This window comes from Stegodyphus dumicola, chromosome 4 (assembly GCF_044657685.1).
Source record: "Stegodyphus dumicola isolate Sdum_Otavi_A_Nest chromosome 4, ASM4465768v1".
In the NCBI taxonomy this organism is placed as follows: Eukaryota; Metazoa; Arthropoda; class Arachnida; order Araneae; family Eresidae; genus Stegodyphus; species Stegodyphus dumicola.
The window spans coordinates 185,949,740-185,969,893 of NC_140771.1; the positions used below are offsets into that span (position 1 = coordinate 185,949,740).

Genomic DNA, 20,154 nt, shown 5'->3' on the forward strand with positions numbered 1-20,154 from the left:
TACTCGAAATATTAAAAAAATACGAACAGTGCTAGGATTAAATAAAAAGAGAGAGAAGGAAAAAAAGTGCTTTTTAAACATGCATGTCAAAAAGTATTTGGAAGATGAAGACGAATGTAATAGAGAATAAAAACTGAAAAAAATGTCAGAATTTGATTTACCTCTCAAGCACATGGTGTAGCATTAGTAAAATGTTAAAATACTAAATAAAAATAAATGGAAAATAAATAAGGAAGAAAATATAATAAAGTAATTTTAGCTCAGAATGCAAAAAATAATTAAATTAAAGTAATGAAAAATAAATTTATTGAGACGTAAATAAAATATAAAAATCTGAAAGGTTTCAGATTTAAATTACATCTAAAGGGGCATTTTTGTAACATTTTGTGTGTTAGCTTTATTTATTTATTAAATATCATGTTCTCCGCACATAAACAGTAAAATTCAGTTCAAGAGCAATAACGCAAAATAACTTTAAAATGAGCATATCTTTAGAATTTCCGATACACAGTCTCGCTCGCTGGAGATAAAAATGTTTTTCATCGTAGAGCATTGCCATTGCTTGCTTTGAAATTCCTCAGTATGTTAATCAAAAATTCGTTAAAGTTTTACCAAATATGAAAACGATAATAAAACAAATTCCAAATTTCAAATTTGAGCTTCCAGATGCCCATATTCGCAGGAGGGTTACGTTATTCAAAATTTGATGTTTCTAGGTACCGTTGTTTTATCAAAATGCGGGAAATATACATAAATTTATGAAGATTTTTAATCGTTTAATTCCTTTAAATATAATACAGGGCGATGATATTTGTTGGCCGCAATTTGAAAAGTGAAACAACGGTTATAGTGAATCATCGCAAAATGTCGAAACGAAATTAATAGTCCTTCTGGGCAAATTTCCCCTTTGGACTAATAATTTAAAACTCAATTTAGGTAATTTTAAAACCTAAAATACCATTAGTTTCGCTTAAAAGCTACGTGTAATTCACAACAAATGCGAGAGATTTAAACCTCGTAGAAATTTGCAACATTTTTATTCAAACATGGAAGTTTATTTCTCGCAAAATGCACGATTCATGCGAAGGATTCATTTGTTAAATTTATCTGCGTGCATACATATTTTCTTAAAGAGATATCGGTCACTATGCATACCAGAAACAGTGTATAGAAAAACCTGCTATTCAATTTGAAGTCAATTAAATAAGATTCAATTATAAGTATTCATTTGCAGTTATTAATGTCCATACTCATAAATTATTTACCATTTTATCTTTATTTCTGTGTGTAAAAATTACTGCTATCTGTCATATAAAAAGCTTTACTGAAGTTTGAGTGTCTTAGAACCAGGGTTACAACCTTGTAAAAGGTGCACGCAGACGACTCAAAATCACATAACAATGGGAAAAGATACCATATGTATGTAAATAGTCCACACAGAAAACTCCACAAATGAAAGGACGCTGAGTAAGTGAATATGCGTTTCAAATATTAATGTACATTCACAAAAGTAACAGCAGTAAAAGAAGTGGTAGAAGTGTCATTCGATCAGGAATCTTCCAAAATTTAGAATATTCTGGACGATTGTTGAAAACGCCATTTACTGCAACAGGAAAAAACATTGCCGATTCTGCTTTGCTACGTAATTCCGAGTTGTTGACTGCCACCTTTCCCACCAATAGTTTGTAACACTGGTACTAAGACGCCTTATATATGGATTATTTTAATATTTATTTAATAAAAAGAGCCTTATATATGGATTATTTTAATATTTATTTAATATTAAAATATTTATTTTAATATTCTGTTTCTCTCTCTTAACAACTGTTAAGGTTAATACAGTAATTAAATGCAGTGAGTTTACTCAAGTTTTCAAGTGATTTTATGTCGCATTTAAAAATTTATCTTTTTTTGTTGTTGTGATATTTATTTTAGCGTCATACGAACACAAAAGTTAAAATGTTTGTGCACATCCAATACAAGCATTTCTTAATTTATAATACATGCAATTACATTGCAACTATTATTTTTCCTGTTAACAAAATTAATTTATCTAATTACAAGCTCACTTAATTTAATTTTAGTTCTTTTATCTAAACAGATGTATAGAGTGAATTATTTCAACTAATTCAAACGGATAAAGAAAATTTAGCACTGCTTACAATATATGACTATTACAAGCTAAATCTCTGCAATGTAGGGCTGCAACGGTGGCCGAGTGGTAAAACCTGTAAATACTGGTACTCGACTTGCTTTGCATTCGATTCCTTGGTGAACGGGTGGGTGTTTTTCTTAGCTTTTCCATGTGCAACGTGAATGCAAACCAGTTTCCCCGGCAAACAGCCTTTGTGGCTTTGCCATAATTCAAATAACCTAAGCTTTCCAGTGTAGACAAGTACAAAGTGAATGGAACTAGAATATCCCTGATTCAACAAAATACAAAATCACTCAGTTCTAAAGCATGCAATATGGTAAATGACATTCTTTTTACTTTCTACAGTTCCGAGTAGACAAAGACAAAAATAAGACAGTCTTTTTTTAGCTCTCAGTTTTAGCAAACTAAGTTTGAAATAGTGATAGATTTTTTAAACTTTACTGTTATTTTTAAAACATAGCACTTACACTAAAGTGAGCACTTCCTCAAATCTCTCTTTTTACAGATTTTGTTCAACGTTAAATATCTGCATCGTTTCTGTAAAGCTAAAGACCAGAATAGCACTATTTCCGTAACTTTAAATACATGACCATGCACATGAAAGGATTTCAAAACATATTAGAGGGCGTTACTATGCTGTTTTAATGAAGTAATATTCTCTGACTCTTGATGTCTACACTGGCTCTTACAAGTGATTTAAATAAAAACTCGTAAAAACTCTTGGTGCTTTATATTTTATGATGCCGATTTTCGATAATAATGATCCTTTCATTTCTTACTTACGTAATATCAACCCATTGAAAATATTCCGTGTCAGTGTACCGTTTCTCATACGAAGCAAAATTTAAAGTTTCTTGTATATATGTTAGTTAAGTTATCTTTTGAATTACACAGGCTTAAATTTTACAGTTTGTCTAATTTGTCACATAGCCTATTGTTTCATATGCTTAGACTAGACTATTGAAGTGAAAGGTGTTTTTAACGGAATAGAAATCTAACTTTAAGAGCCGATGCTAGGAAGAAACTCTGAGTTGCTGCCTTCCGCTTTGGTCTCTTGCCTAGCCTGTTAATTTGGGAAAATTATTAATTAAAGTGGTAGTAGAGCTTTAAGTTGTAATTTCCATACAATTTCATTTTTCGATTATGTCCCAATTAATTAATTTACGAGAGTAAATCTATATTAATTTTACTTTGTACTTCAGGTCAAAATCTATGGTTTTCTGTCTTTATTTATTTCTTTATTTTATTTTATGTTACTGTTGTGTAGTACTTTCAGCATTTTTAGATTGCTGTAGAAACTGAGGTGAAAATTTATTTTTCAGACTTAAAGATTCGTTTTGAAATATACTGGAAAATATTTTGGAAATTTAGAGTAAATTAAAACAGCTAACAAGCAAATAACACAGTCCATGAATGAGTAAATGTTTTTTTTTTATTAGGACCACCAGTGTATAGAATGCACGTAGACATCAAACTATTCTATCATGTGAGACTGAAATCATTTTACAGTTAAATTGGTCACTCTCTCTGAAGAACTCACAACTCAGTAAACTGAGACATTGTAGTAAAGCGTCGATCTCTAGATAGCGGTCGATTTTCATTGTATTTGAGATATTACTGAAAATGGTAAATAACACAGTGTAAGAAATACCCGCAAATTGTATTTAGTTAAATTAGCATTGTTCCTAAGGAACATACGAAAATCATAGCATTTGAAGAAATAGCCGAATTTCTTGGTACATGAGATGAGAGAATTTTCAAACATTTCAAATGTTAAATTGGTTGTCGTTTATAATATCTAATGTTTTCGTTTATAATATCTAAGGCATTCAACATCTGCCGCTTTTTTTAACCTAGGGGACAAAATTAAGATAGGTATTTTCGTGAAAAATATTCTTTTATCTAGCTTACTGTATTGAACGAATGCAGCATATAAACATACATGTGTTAATTTATTGTTTCCGTTATCATTAAGGAGCTTGATATATAGCAGATTCTTATTGTCTGCTGTTTATCAGCTTTATTGTCTTCTATTTATTGTCTGCTGTTTTTATAGGTATTCATTAATTAAGTATCCGAGAAGTTAAGAATTATACGCGGATTTGCAAATCTACGAGTTGTTGATGCCTTCAGCTTACATCCAATTCAAGAGTCATTAGCATATTCTGATTTACAAGATCAGTAGGAACAATGTTACTTTTTTTTTCTTTTTAAAACTTCTCCCTCTTTTGACCATAATTTCTCCTCTGTACTATATTTAAATACTTGTAAAATGTACCTTAAATTTGTATCTCAGATAGAAAGTTAAATTTCTTGTCATTAATATTAACTAATATAAAAAAAATATTATATTATTCGCATACGAACTGCATTTAGAAGCACAGGATAGGTATTTTAAATGTATGGAAAGCTTGAAAATCAGCTTCTTATTCTGAAATATAGATACAATGTGAAAAGCGTTTGTACATGTAAAGTTTTTACTATTTGAAGCAAGCGTAAACATTAAAACAAATATGTGTGTCTCTCTCACATATTAGACATAGATTATTGTTTCTAGTTTCCGAGAATTTTCAAATGGGCTGTATTTCTCATTTTGTATTTAAGTTTTTCAATGCTCACGGTTTCAAATGTTACTTTACTCTTTAGATTTACTTTAAAAATTATACTTTGCTTTCATATTTATTATACATATTTCGTATTTTATTTTTGTCACGTTCCTTCGTTGTGTATTTGCAAGCACGTTCGGTTAGGACCACTGTCATGTTAATATTAAATTCATGGGTTGTTAAGGGTCATACTGAACGGCGTGCAGGATCTCAACGCCCTCCCATGACTAGCGCCCTAGAAGACAGACATATTGTGACGTCAGCATTGCAAAACTGCACAGCCACATCACGGGCCATTAGTCAGGAAATAAGCATGTTTGGAGCACGCCCAGTATCGGCTCGTCGGCTGGGTCGACGTTTACAGCAGCGTGGACTATCAGCATAGCGACTAGTACTTCAGCTACGACAGAGTCAGCGAATCTGTTGCGCCGAACAACAAAGTCGCATAACGTCGTTATTTTAGTCAAGTCCCGGTTCTGCATGCAGTAATCTGATGGCCGTATACTGTCTGCAGGCACAGAAGAGACCGCACATCACCTGCTTTGGTGTAATTGTTTGGGCAGCCATTGGTGTAATTGGGACATGCACATCTCTAGTCCGGATCGATGGTAATTTGAACGCAGATCGGTACATGTCTGACATACGTGCAGTGATTATGCCCTGACTTCGAGGCCTGCCAAATGTCATCTTCCAACAAGATAATGCAAGACCATATGTTGCACGTCGTGTTCTTACCTTCCTCGATACACAGGGTATTCAGTTACTTCCCTGGCCTACACGGTCTCCAGATCTGTCACCCACTGAAAACATCTGGTCATGGGTTGCTGAGAGATTGGCCCGCCACCCCTCTAAAGATAATACGATTGATGAAGTGTGGCATAGACTTGAAGCAGGCATGAAATGAATTGCCCATTTCTGTCATCCAAACCCAGTTCGACTCCATACGTAATCGGGTAAGAGCCATTTAAGCTGCTAGAGGTGGTAGCTGTTTCTACTACTTTCGCACCCCTGTAAACCCCAAAACTGCTTATAAATTTAACCATTTTGTCTTCATACCATACTGTTTACGTACAATTAATCTCTCTTTTGTATTTGCTTTCCTTCATGCTGTTGCAATTTTAATGGCCAGCAGTGTAGTTAGTAACATGAAATAAAGAAAAGTCTTGTTCTTGATTATACACTAATTTATGTACTGCAAACAATTCTTGTATTCTGAGCATAGTTTTTATGGCTTATATTTTGACAATGACTCGTAGGGCAAATCATTGAGCAGATTCCTTTTTGTTTTTCAATCACAGAGCAAATTAGTAGTAAATACAATATTTTGCCTGCTGGATGACATATAGGTTAATGTTGCACAAGTCGTAACACCGTTTAAGGCGTAATATCTCACCAACAGCGCCTTTTTCGACAAAATGAGTTGCCTAGACAACCATATTGTTCATATCGTGTTGGTCTCCCTGCAATATTTGTGAGAAAGACAGCGAAGAGACTATGATCCAATTCCCAAAATGCAAAGGATGGGGGCATGCTGATTTATGTGCTGGAGTTGACATGAAAATGAAAACTTATCTTTGTGATCATTTTTATAATTGATTGTATAAATAATTTAATTGAGGAAAAGAAAAGTTTATAATTGTTGCCCAATTTTTAACATAGTAGGACTTAAGCTATACATCGTACGATTTAGAATATTGTTTGTCTAAGTCCTATTAAGTTTGTGTTAATTAATTTTATTAATTTTATCCAAGAGAGTAGACTATATGGATCTTTTTATACCAAATATCAGCAATGTCAACATATATTATTACCACCCATAATTCTTAATTTTTTCACAGCTCCTATTATTTATACCTATTTTTTCTAAGGGGGTACGACTTAGGCACTTTATCCTGTACTCGCTTTGTTGTAGGTCATAACAGCATAGGTGGAGAAAGTCGGGATATATTTTGGTAACTTTAATTTAATTTAGTTTAGTGTGTGTGATTATGGCAAAGCCTCGAGGGCAATCTGCCTAAGAGGAGGGAGGCCTTCGTGGAGGACTTTCTAAGGGAAACTGGCTCGTATACACGTTACACATGGGGAAAACCACGAAAACGCCCATGCAGCCAGCCCGTTCGCGGGATTCGAACCTCAGACCGAACTACCAGTGTTCAGCGAATTTACCGCTCGGCCGCTGGTGGACCATTTAATTTAGTATAAAAAATTTGGTATAGATCCCGTAATTTGTTTGTTATGAATTTTATGATATTTTTTAGAATTATGATTAATCGTATATAATAAATTTGTCTGAATAAAGAAGTTTGTTTTCATTACATCAGAAATATTTTGCACATAATCTGTATCATATAGTCATCATGTCTGATCTAAAAATTTTTCCAAAATGAAAACTTCCATCATTTTGTAGAGGCATTAATCATTTCGACGCAGAAGACTTGAAAATTTGCAATGCGATATATTGGTTACTTGATAAATTTATTTTGGAAAGTGAGGTTGTAGAGTCATCATTTTTTTTGGCGGGGAGAAGCTGGAGACATGAAAAATATGTCTTCGAACCTCGGGCTTTCCGCATTCGTGTCAAGTTCCATGAAGGCATGTGGAAAGGAGGGAGAAAATACCTTGAATGCTTCCCTTTTAAAGAGCGATTGAGGATTTTTAAACCCAGTCGGCAAATCTCCGTAGTTCGGAACCAGTATAGAGTTCTTAGTTACTTCGATGCAGGGGACTTGAAAATGTGCAGTGCCCTCGTCGGATTCGAACTCCGAATCTTCCAAATACGTGTTGAGTATGATTCCAGTTATACCAAGAAGGCATGCGGAAATATTTTATAAACTTAAATTTATAAAATATTTAGAAAATATTTAATGAACGTAAATATCAATTTACATATTTTTATAATATAGAAAACCTTAAATATAGATTAATTTGTACAGTAGTAAAAAAAGTTTATAACTGCTAAGTTTCTGAAATAGAAATCTGTAAAATTATACATAACAACTTACAATAATTGTGTTTACAGAATTTGGCAGTTAGCGGATAAACTCATTGATTTTTCATGTTCCTTTTTTGTAATATTTGAATTACATCATCAGCTTAATATGTCTGAAACAGAACATTTGAATACATTCGTAATCTGCAGAAGGAATGTAAGAGGATTTCCTAGAAAATTAATATTGATACAAGCCTATTTCGCCATACCTCTACATCCCATACTCTTCGAATATATTCTTGCCTACATATATCCTCCTTCTCTATACAAGAGAAATTTCGAAATACGGAAGAATCTGTCAGTGATGTTGATCTCGTCTTCCATTTGTTTATTGTTTTCCTCACAAGGATATTGCATTCCTTTGGAAAGAATTTAGAAACCCGTCACTGAGAAGTTCCAGAATCTTTTCACATATCTTGTGTCAAATTTGTACATGTATGTATATATGCGTTCGGCTCGAGTATTTGTGCATAAAGGAGTTGAACCATAGGAGCGCATCCCATTTGAGGTTACCCAGACGCCGGCCAAAGAATACAAATATAAGAGTTCTAAAATGACATAGAAAAGAGGGCTCCATAAATGAAAGAGGAAACAATGATGAAATTGTAGTGGGAGTTTTTAATTTCAGCTATAGTTTGAAAGTATGAATTAAGTTGATGTAAATTTCTGTAATTAATATGATGCTCATATAACAGTTTTCTTTTAAAGCTCATTAAGCTTAAATTAACAATCAGCTTTAATGTTTAATTTTGAACATTATACGAACGAAATTCTTCGTATAATGTTGATGCTTATAATGCTTAAGCACGTTTTTTCGTTCATCCACATGCCACTTTCTATTTTATCCAAGCCTGTGGCTTACAAAGACGTAGTTCATTGGCCAACGTTTTCCCATTAAAAAATATCGCTACGAAAGATGCATGCAATAGTTAAGGGACATTTTGTATGCACGAGTATTATTCATTTTAATTGTGACATATGCTTGCATGATTACATACACATGTACATGTATGTGTTTATACTCCAGAAAATACATACATGTATGCATTTATTTGTGTGTTACGGTCTCTTTTAAGCATTTTTTAAATATGAATTTTTAATATATATATTGTCAAATTAGGGTAATATCTTCTTGTCTTTCGCACTAAAACAAATAATAAAAACGCTCTTTCGGCCAAAATTCAGCGGTGAAAGAGGATTATAAAATACTTAATGGGATCACTTTCCTGATAAAGAGTAAATTAATTCTATCTAAAAAAACAAAGCTTATTATCACATTATTTTTAATATTTTTATCAAAAATTCAAAGAAGTAACACAGTGGGAAATGTAAAAAAAGAGTTAGTTTTAGAAAACATAATAATCTACTTTAATTAAATACACACATTATTAAAAATTAAACTCTTTTGTAAATGCAAGTATATGATACATGCAAATCCATTTCTATGAAATATTTGCAACAGAAATTAAAGTGAGTGCTGAAAGTTTCAATTACGGTTAGCAATAAACATAAAAAAAAAAAAAAAAAATGTTTTTCGATATGATATTTCATTTAGAAAAGTAACAATTATAAGTCTGCGAAGGAAATAAAGATCTAAAGCAATTTTAATTTAAAAAGATTATGCGATGGAAAGATAAAATTTCGGAGATTGTTTAGAAAGGTTTGAACGAAGCTTAGCTTCTTTTTCTTAAGATCGATATATTCATCATACAAAATTACCCACCATATTAATACGTAATACAGTGATTTTTGTTTAAACCTATTTGATAAATTTTACGTGACTGGAAAACGAATTAATTAAAAACGTAATGATTTAACTTCACAACTTGCAGAACTTATATTTAAAAAATTGATTAATATGTTTATATTTGAACGAAAATACATTACCTTTCGCATACGTAAATAAAATTGAAAGAAGTATTTAGTTATAAAAATCCAAATCAAATTTGAGTACAATCTGTACTTTTATGTAACTTACAAATAAAATATAACACTTCTATATGTGTAATTTTATAATTAAATTTGGTAAATTTCATTTGAAGTAAACTGTGATAGTGTAATTCTATCTAATAATGAGTCAAGGGTAGGAAATGAATCCCGTAAGCTATTTATATATCATACACTAAAATATTCTCCATTTCATTTAAATCTTGTAAGAATAGAAGTAAAATAAATATATACTGTTGAGGTCAAGTAGCAAGAGAAATGGAAAGGTTCTTTAAAGTTCCTTTTTGATATAAATGCATGCTGCTTTTGTTTTATTTGAATATGTAAACATTAACTTCCTAACGGGAAAGACTCCTGTTTGGAATACACTCTGAGGTAATCTGGTTAGTATCTTTTTAACATAGGGTAAATTACAAGAACAGCTCCAATGGTATCCCATTGGCAAGGTTGATTGTACAAGTACCTCACGTGAAGTACATCCAAAAATATATCTACCTCACCACTGCAATATTTGGAGATTATTATCTCACCACTGGAGATTTGTCCCGAGTTGGAGCGCAGGCTAAGAGAATGGCTTCACGGTTGGTTTTCCTAACGTGTAACGTGAATACGAGCTAGTTTAGCTAAGAAAATCCACCACAAAAACATGCCTCCTCGTGTGCTTTAACATATTCAAATAATCTAATTTAATTAGTAAGTAAGCTTCCGGCACTGGAAAGAGATGGCAAGCTATTGCAAAAAATGAATATGGCCTGCATGAGAGTTTTAGGATGTGGATATCAAATGCGACATTTGCCACTTCTCGTGCACTCTTAGTATAGCAATTTAATATATTGGACTTTATTTTTTACCTAGCAAACATTATTGCTAGGTAAAGGCCTGCAATAAATCTTTTAAATGCATAGAAGGGAGCAGCGATCGAAATAAACCATCCGCTGTATCAAACCAATGGGCCAGATATGAAGATTGTGCATCATTGGCGCAGGCATTTTTTTAAGATTGTCAATATGTTCACGATGATAAACGCACTGGGCTACCGTCCATAATCAATGACAACCTTATGCAGCAGGTATGGCAGCGCATTTTGAAGGAGCTTCGATTTACTGTTACTTAACCGAAGAACGATTTTTCTAGGATATCTCGTTCCTTGTTGCACAAAATTGCCTCAAATCACCATTTATTCAGGAAACTGTATTTCAGATGAGTGTCGAAGAACCTGACAACCAAATAAAAGATAAGGAATCATCATTGACCGTTCTGCAACGATACCACAATGACAGTAACAAATTTTCTACAAGATCATCCTAGGTGATGAAACATGCATTGCTCGCTTTATAGAGGAAGAAGGCAGAAATCGATGCACTGTGGCGTCGCAGTGGGTCTTCGTTCAAGAAGATTTTCTCTATTGCATTCTGAGATAGAATAGGCATTTTACTTAGTATTAGAATGCGAACTAATGAGATGCATTAAAACATAGTTTCAAAACTTGGGTGATAGAGCCCACTTTTATAGGTATTACGATGCATTCTGGGACAATGGGTATTTTAGGGATAGTAGGTGTTGAAGAGCAAGTAGGCAGGAATTGAACAAAACATACGGTAACTAGGAAACGTTTTGAATACTACAGTCACTTGATTCCGGAAACATTACAGATGATTACATTTACAACAAGAATCATACCAAATCATGTCAATCATTATACATGTTAGTCCAAACTACTTGTACTCATATAAATTGGTATTTACTGCGAAAAATGTCTAAAATTTTTAAAACACAACTGAAACGGGAAATCTATCTGCACATGTAGTGATATCAAATATATTAACGTAGAATTGTTTTAACTTAGCGCAGATTCTTGCAAATTCAGTGAATGTGTTGTGGACAGAACTTAGTTTCAATGATTCGGCTACATAAATATACAAAAACATTTCATTTTAATCCCTTTTTAGCTTTAGCTCTTCAATATTTATTTATTTATTTGGTCAACATATGACAGTACAGACTTTGGTTTCAATAATTCATCTGTACATTCCTAAATTTATTTTCTGTTATCACGTGAGCACTTGCTTTTCGTTTCCTTATTTTCAGTTTTCTTCTAGGTTATGCATAATTTTCAAAATTAAAAAACATTGCAGCAAATTTATTCATGTTAAGCCAATCCCTATTGCTTCTTACTGATTTTCTTACCATCCAGGTTTTAAGTTAGTAATACGTGTAATTTTTATTGCAGTAATATATAACTATTATCGAACTTTTTATCTCCTGTTCTTTAACTAACAGCATATCTAAAAACAAAAAAAAAAAAAAACAAAAAAAAAAAAAATGCGTTTAGAAGATACGGGTCCACTTTATTTGAGAAGTATTTTTCTGGGTTTCGTTTGGATATTTGCGCTCGCGTTATTAGATTGAGTTGTTTTGTAAGTTTAAAATGAATATGAATGAATGACTGTTTTAAAATAAACACATCCTAAACAACATACGTTTTAGAATTTAAATTGCAATCAGTCTTTTGTTGCATTACTTCAAATAATAAAGGAAAATTTATTGAATATTAATTTAATGCAACTAGCATTTATAAATTTCTAATTAGAATTATATTTTCAGATGTGTGCTTTAGCATTATTACAAATACTTGACTGCATTCAAAACAGCGTGCTGTGTTATAATTATCAGCGAATAAATGAGTAAATTACGTTAAATATTAACTAGAAGTTCAGACATCAAAATTAAATTTACTGTCTTTTCATTAGCCTACATATCAAAATCAACTTTGGTACATTTTGACTGCAATAAGCATTTTCAACAAATACAATCTAAATTTTATAATAACAGTCATTAAAATTTTCGTCATTATTTCCGTCATTAAAATTATCACTACTGAGCAATCAGAAAAATTGACTGCACTTCGTTTAAAACAATGTGACTATCTTTGTTTGTTTAACATTATAAACAAACAATGTTAATTTCTATTTTCTAAAAGCCTAAGTATTCTTCATATACAGTTTGAAAACAAGAGGTTACTCACAATTCTTTGAAATGTTCTTAAAATGTTTAGAAAATAAGCTATGCACATATATTTTATTTTGCAGAAATTGAGACAAATACTTTAACTTTTTTAACATACTTTCACACATTTTCAGCGCATCTATCCTTGTTAAAAAGGCAGACGTCAAATCCGTAGTCCATTTCGTGCTACAAGTAAAAGTGCAAGAACTGCATAGATTTACAAGGATGTATATTAAATACAGGAGATATAAAGAAATAAAAATGCTTTTCATTTCCGTTTTCAAATTTGTACGAATTTAGGCTACCTGAAGTAAAAACCTTAACAAGTATCAAATTTAGAGTAATAAAAAATAAAGATATTTTAAACCTTGACTTTTATATCGAATCAGATAATTATCTTGTTTTACAAACTGCCATGAGAATCACATATATACATAACTGGATATTAATTTGATTTCGATTTTTGAAGCCAAAATAGAAAAATGAAAACATCCTTCTCATCTCATTTTGTGCAAAGATGCTTCGCAATGATGCAGATCTATTTGTCACTCTTTCATACATTGATCCTAACTCGGAACACATTTGCAAGTTGCAGCGTCCCATCACCTATGTATGAAGGGATTCCGAATGCGGATCGAATAATGCGGGGTTTATTATAGTCCTGCATTATGCATCACAATGCTTGACATCAGCGACGGCTGGCAGGGCTTTTGTATTCCCGGAGGGGATAGGAGGATACCTCGGATTGCAATTACAATTTCTGGTCACCACATTTCTAAGACTGGAGTGTTAGCAGAATGAGCATTATTAAATACGCAATGTATAATGAAGTAGTGACTGAAATTCTGCTTAAAACAAGAGCTTTCCGCTCTCAGTATTGGTGACAATAATATAGTAATCTTTAATTTCAACATTATTTTAGAGAAATAAATAATAATCACCATTTTTCAGTTTTCTCTACGGTGTTCTGCTAATCGATCTTTCTTCTAAATTTCAGATTAGAGTACAGAAAGTATGAAAAATCTCCTAAACTTTAATAGAAACTTTGATATTGTTTGATATTGAAACTTTATAATTGACCATAACTGTTTTGATAATTGTCATTGTTGTCACATTAGAACTCTTAGTAATCGTTATTAATTAGATACATATTTACGATTAAGTCTAATTCTTTATTACATTGAATTACATTTGTTGTTTTAGTCGTTATGGTAAATATTTGTTTAATTATGTAATCGGTTATGACAAAGTACACTGCGCAAAAAAGGGGGGTGCAGTTCTATATATCTCGCTCTTAGGATATATATTAGATTTATATATAGAATTGATCTAACATAGGTATTTTGACACAAAATCGAACTTTTTTTGAAGTAACATACCATTTGTTTCCATATTTCGATTCTACCACTCAAATTATGCCTAGATATTAAATTTTGTATTTGTTGGTGAGAAATTTATGGAGAAATTAAAAAGGTTATCTCGGGGCATTTTTTTCAGTTTGTGCCAAGAATACTTCACTTGGCGAACTTAATTTATAGCAACCTATTTTCCTTTCCTATTTTTAATTGCCAAACGAGAGGAAAAAAATGTCATCGTTCATACTTTCAAATAATTTTAACAAAGTACGTAAGCCACATTTTCGATCGCTTATTATAAATACACCAAATTTGAAAAAGCGTCAAAATGAAAATTCACATATATCTTAGGAAATTAGGAATAAAAAAAACTAATTTTTGCAGGTATGCTTAGAAAAACATATACTTTAAGATGGTGGCAAAAATTGTATAGGTTGCAATTCAAAACGTTTTACGAGAAATTTATAAAAATTATTTAAAAATAGAAATTTTAAAAATAAAACAAAAAAGTTGACGAATTTGATTTTGAACGAACCTAAAAATCCTGAAATATCAAAGAAAAACTCAAATAAGTTTGTGGTAATCTGTTGTTCGGCTGCATGCGCCGCTAGACCACATCATGTTGTGTTTGTAAAAACTGCTTAGCGTGACAGTGAACTCGTCCACTTCAGCTTTAGCTCGAGCGTAAGATGTACGAATTTTAGTTTAGTAGTTTTCTGTTATGTTATTTCGTTATGTTATGATAGTTGTGTTTAAAAGTATGGTGTTTGTGAATAAAAGTTATGTTTAACGAAACGGAGTCGTGTCTTTTAAGGATATACACCAAGCCATAACCACCACGCACCATAAGTTTAATAAAAAAAGAGATATTAATAAAAATATATAAAATTCAATTAACATTGAGGAGCTAAAACTTTGAGAGCTAATGTTTTAAAAACTACTTGTGCGATTTTTACAAAACTTCGCAGTTTGGTATAATGTGAGTCGGAGAATATACCTATTTTAGAACTAAAATACCTATTTCAGAACTATTCTATATATAAATCTAATACATATCCTAAGTCAGGGCTTTCGAGACATGAAAAACGCAAGTTGAATTTCGTCAATCGGCCTAGTAGAACGAGAGATATAGAACTGCCCGCCCCCCTTTTTTCCCCACAGTGTACATGAACACTATCCGCTGTAGGGAAGGCATGCTTTATTGAAAGAACTTCCTAAAAACATGTACGTGTATTAACGTTACACATAGGGAGAAAATCCCGGAAACGCCCATTCAACTGAATTTTAAACTGTCGAATTACCAGGATTTAGCGATTTTGTCCTCTCGGGCATTAGCGGATCGGTAGTGTAACAGCTTTAAATATTATTAAATCTTGTCGTTTAAATAATTTAAATAGATGAACATTAAGGTATTTGTGAATGGCAATATTTGAAACCAGACTCGAGGGCCACATGCGACTCTCGCACGAAGAATGTAATTTATTTTTATCAGTATCAGTATCAGTATCAATCTTGCCTTTTAGACAAGAAGAAAGATGATGAGGACTTTGGCGAACGCCGTTTCCTCCAATTCGTGAGGGTTAATATTGAAATTAACAACAAACGTTTTTACAAATTTTTATTAAACATATACAAACATCCATGCCTTCTCCGGGATTCGAACCCGGACCCTTCGGCACGGTAGTCAGCAACGCTAACCACTATACCGGTTGGGCGGCAAATTTATTTTTAAATGTTAGTATTCTTTCTTCTTGTTGTTTTGTATGTCGCCATTTGAGTGTTAAATAAAGTTTTTTTCTGTGTTCCATCATTGGAGTTGCTTCATATTGCCAAAGAAGTATCACAGTAGATTTAAGATTAATTATTGGTAATAATTTATAAATTCATAAGATTTATTTTAACTACACTTTTTACTTGTGTTGAAATATATTCTGTAACTCTGCTGTTTCGTCTGTTACCGTCTGAAAGGTATTTAAACAGAAGGGGGGACTGGCAGCGGCGTCCCTCCTTAAATTAAAGTGTCACCTTAAAGTGGACACCTCTATATTGTGCACCTCCAGCACTGGCCGAATAGTGAGACTTCTGAATGCAGGTGAAACTTCAGGCTGCATGGTTGATACTTGCAATTTTTCTCATGTATAACGTTAATAAGAGTCATTCTTCCTTACCAAATCCTCCAAGAAGGCATCCCTCTTTTTATGCAGATGGCCTTAGCGCAATTTGCAGTATTCAGTTAATCTACCTGTTGCTGCCAACGCCTCTCCTCTGAAGAATTTATTATTTCTTGTCTAAGAAATAGTTGTGAAATTTTATGAGGCACGATTTAGGAAATAATTTTATCTTTTTGTTAATAACTTGACTTGTTGGAACATGATTTGTAGAACAGCATGCTAGCTGCTGTTCCAACAAATCAGAGATTGCAATTATTATTTCCGGTCACCACATTTCTAAGACGGAAGTATTAAGTCTACATTATACATCGCGTATTTAAATGCGCTTAATCTGCGCAGATTAAGCACAAATAAATAAGCGACGTATAATGTAGACTTCGCTTATTAATGAAATTTCGCTTAAAAGTCAGAGCTTTCAGCATCGATGACAATGATACAGCATACTTCCATTCAGATTCTTAAATCTAAGTAAATTTGTTCGTTTCAGTAAATTTGTACTTCAAAGCTGAAAAAGCAAGCGCAATTTTGTTGTTTGATTGCTTATTTACAGTTGCTTTCATTTTAGCTTTGTGAGTTTGTAGCAGAATCCGGAACAAAAATTCGCATCGCATACTTAAATGTCAATATAGGTACTTTAAAGAATTTACACGTTAACCTTATAAACTAATAAGAAATTATCGCATTCTCCTGTGTGCTGCCGTAGTGTACACAGCTAATAACTGGGAGATCCGTTTTTAGAATACCGTTGAAGACGTAGCTGATTTCTCATGTTTACCAGCTCGGGGGGAGGAACTATTGTCTTTTGTCACGGCTCAAGTTTAAACAGTTATGAGATTTAGGCGAAACAAATTTTTAACTTAATAGATACTCCAGATTTTATTAAATGCGTTATAAAAATTCAACTCTGAGAAAATACATAATGACCATTAATTGCGAAAAACTACACTGAATTTCAGAGTACAAAAGTTTTGCCATATGGCATCGATTTTTTATTTATTAGTACTTAAAAAAAATATCATTTAATTTTAACACAATAACATATGAATGAATTATTTTGCCACGATACTTCAGAAATCTGCTTTCAGCAAGGCCTCTCTAATAAGAATTACGTCAATTTTATATTAAACATAATGAAGAAGGATTTTCGTTTATGTACTTTCCATTTTATTAGTTCGATTCAATATATCTGGTGCAGGATAACCCTGCATCTATCTTCAAAGTGTTAGCTGATATCAGCAAAGAGGCAATGCATATTTGATAGAAAGTAATTGTAGCTTTAGAAAATCTTTTCGCTGTTTATTACATCAATGTTCAGTTTTTCTAAACTAATGCCACATAAAATTCAGAAATAAAATCGTATCTTTAAAATTCTGGCTAGAGTATTACGTGTTGGCATAAGTTTATTTTTTTAACATTTACTATACTGTTTCTTTAAAAATAACACACGGAGATAACATAATGGTTACTCACTCCTACTAAACTAAATGAAACCATCACACATATTACAAAACATTAATATTTGTTTATGCATAATGTAATTACGAGACAGTTTCTTCTAGAAAGATTTTCATGAAGGCATTCTTCCTTTTAAACAATTTATTTTCGTGTGATCCGCCATATCCAATTTACCCTTTTTCCTACCATGCTGTAAAAGGTGTCCACACATGTACTGAAGTACTATATTATTCTTTTCACTTTCACATTTCATTTACGGTCAGATTCTAATATGCATCACATCTGACCACAAAAAAAGTCCAACCTTGTCTTTCTTTCCGTCACAAGTACATTATATTACGTTACCATAATAATTATCTTCTCCAAGAGTAGTCAAAGTAGTAGTACCAGTTCTTAGAAGTTTTGCCATTCGACGTTCTACAGCACCTTTTACATATATATCAAATTACAACAATACATTTCATAAATAAATGAGTGCTGTAACGTAACGCACGCACTTCTTAATATTCCCATTCGATTTTTAACAAGAAATCATATGTAATTCATGAAACTCCAGTTCACCTAATTTAAAGCATATCTGTCACTTAAAGATACTATTATAAACATTTTAAACACTACTGTAACAAACAGAACGCATATACTGCTTAACTAGGTATAGAATAAGTTTTTGCACGAAGCTTAACAGTATACAGTGGTGGCCAAAATTGTGGGTACCTTTAAAAATTTTTATGTTTTGAACATCGTATGCTTATAGAAAACGTTACGTTTCACAAAATGCAAACTTGTATATATCATTTTAAAGAGAATTTATTACTGAATTCAATACAAAACACAAAATTCAATTATTTGCAATACAAAAAAAGTTAAACGATAATAGTTATCGATATACATTAGATAGTCATGATTGCAGTGAGTTATCAGTACTTAGTAGGGTACCCTTTATTTTTGATTACAGTTTCACATCGACGTTTCATTGAGCTGACAAGAGTTTTAAGCTCTTCTTTTGTTATTACATGATGCCAGGAAACAATTATAGCCTCAATTAGTTCCCTTTTATTTGATGGGCGCCTCATTCGGACAAGCGTTTTCAAAGGGTGCCACAAATTTTCGATAGGATTGAGGTCAGGACTGTTTCCTGGCCATGACAACAATTTAATGCTCTTTGTACGAAACCACTCTTTCGATATTTTGGCCGTGTGGCTAGGAGCAGAATCCTGCTGAAAAATAAACGAAACATTGTTATGAAAGAGATCTCTGATGGAAGGTAGAATTTTGGGTTCTAGAATAGTGTCAATGTATTTTCTGGCATTCAGTGTCCCATCGATGACATGAAGACGACCAATACCATCTGCTGACATGCATGACCAAATCATAACACTAACTGGGTTCTTCACAGTTGTTTGAATGCAGTCAGGATGTAGCTCTTCTCCTATTCTACGTCTTACATATTTTCGCCCATCACTACCGAATAACGATATCTTAGTTTCATCACTCCATATAACTTGTGACCACTGATCATCTGTCCAATTAATGTGTTCCTTTGCCCACTGTAGTCTTTTTTTTTTTTTTTTTTTTTTTTTTTTTTTCGTTGCTGAAAATTAAGATAAGGCTTTTTTCGTGGAATTCTACCTCTCAGTCCAACATCCATTAATCTTCTGATTGTTCTTGAACTGACAGAAACACCAGCATCATTCAGATCACGTCTGATGGCCGCTGATGACATTTTTCTATCTTCGAGACATAGTCTTTTTATTCTTCTGTCATCAATAGATGTGGTGCACCTTTTTCGGCCTTTTCCTTCTTTGTTTTTTATTGAATTTGTCTCCTTATATTGTAAACAAAACTTTCGGACTCCAGATGTAGTCACTGAACTACCCACCTATCTTGCAATTTCAGCATAGGAAAGACCACTTTCTCGTAACACAATAATATTACATCTCTTTCTAGGTGTCCAATCTACTCTTTTATTTGATGTCATTGCTTTTTGACTAAATATTAAAATTTTTACAAAAATTCCTACTTGTAATTGCAGTGTATAAGAAACAAGTCCTCCTTCTACAGAACAAAGCAAAATAATGAATTGTTTCAAGTGTAAACGTGATGTCAGCTTCTACTGGCAGTTACTAACATTTGATTGGTTCTCAAAACAAGAACAGTGATTGGCCAGGAAAGCTAGACTTTACAAACCACTTCATAACTGTGTTTTTTATTTATATTAAAGTACATATAACCTTTTTTGTATTGCAAATAATTGAATTTTGTGTTTTGTGTTGAATTCCGTAACAAATTCTCTTTAAAATGATATATACAAGTTTGCATTTTACGAAACGTAACATTTTCTATAAGCATACAAAGTTCAAAAACATAAAAATTTCCAAAAGTGTCCACAATTTTGGCCACCACTGTAGAGTTTTCAGTATAATTATGTTTTTGGAATAGGCAAAGTCTTATTCGAACATAAGCAAACTAC

The 20,154-nt window shown here is 32.4% G+C and overlaps 1 protein-coding gene across 4 annotated transcripts in view; it reads right to left on the minus strand.

Moving 5' to 3' along the window:
• The window catches only part of LOC118186414 (solute carrier family 35 member F3-like), a 618,729-nt gene that overhangs the window by 12,025 nt on the left and 586,550 nt on the right, over positions 1-20,154 (minus strand). Inside the window, exon 7 of one of the 4 annotated variants that reach the window (XM_085815873.1) lies at positions 12,822-12,889. The exons of the other annotated variants lie outside the window; for them this stretch is intronic. Within the exon in view, the coding sequence (XP_085671999.1) occupies positions 12,867-12,889 (23 nt within the window). The 3' untranslated portion in view covers positions 12,822-12,866. The remainder of the gene's footprint in view (positions 1-12,821; positions 12,890-20,154) is intronic. 4 annotated transcript variants of the gene reach the window in all.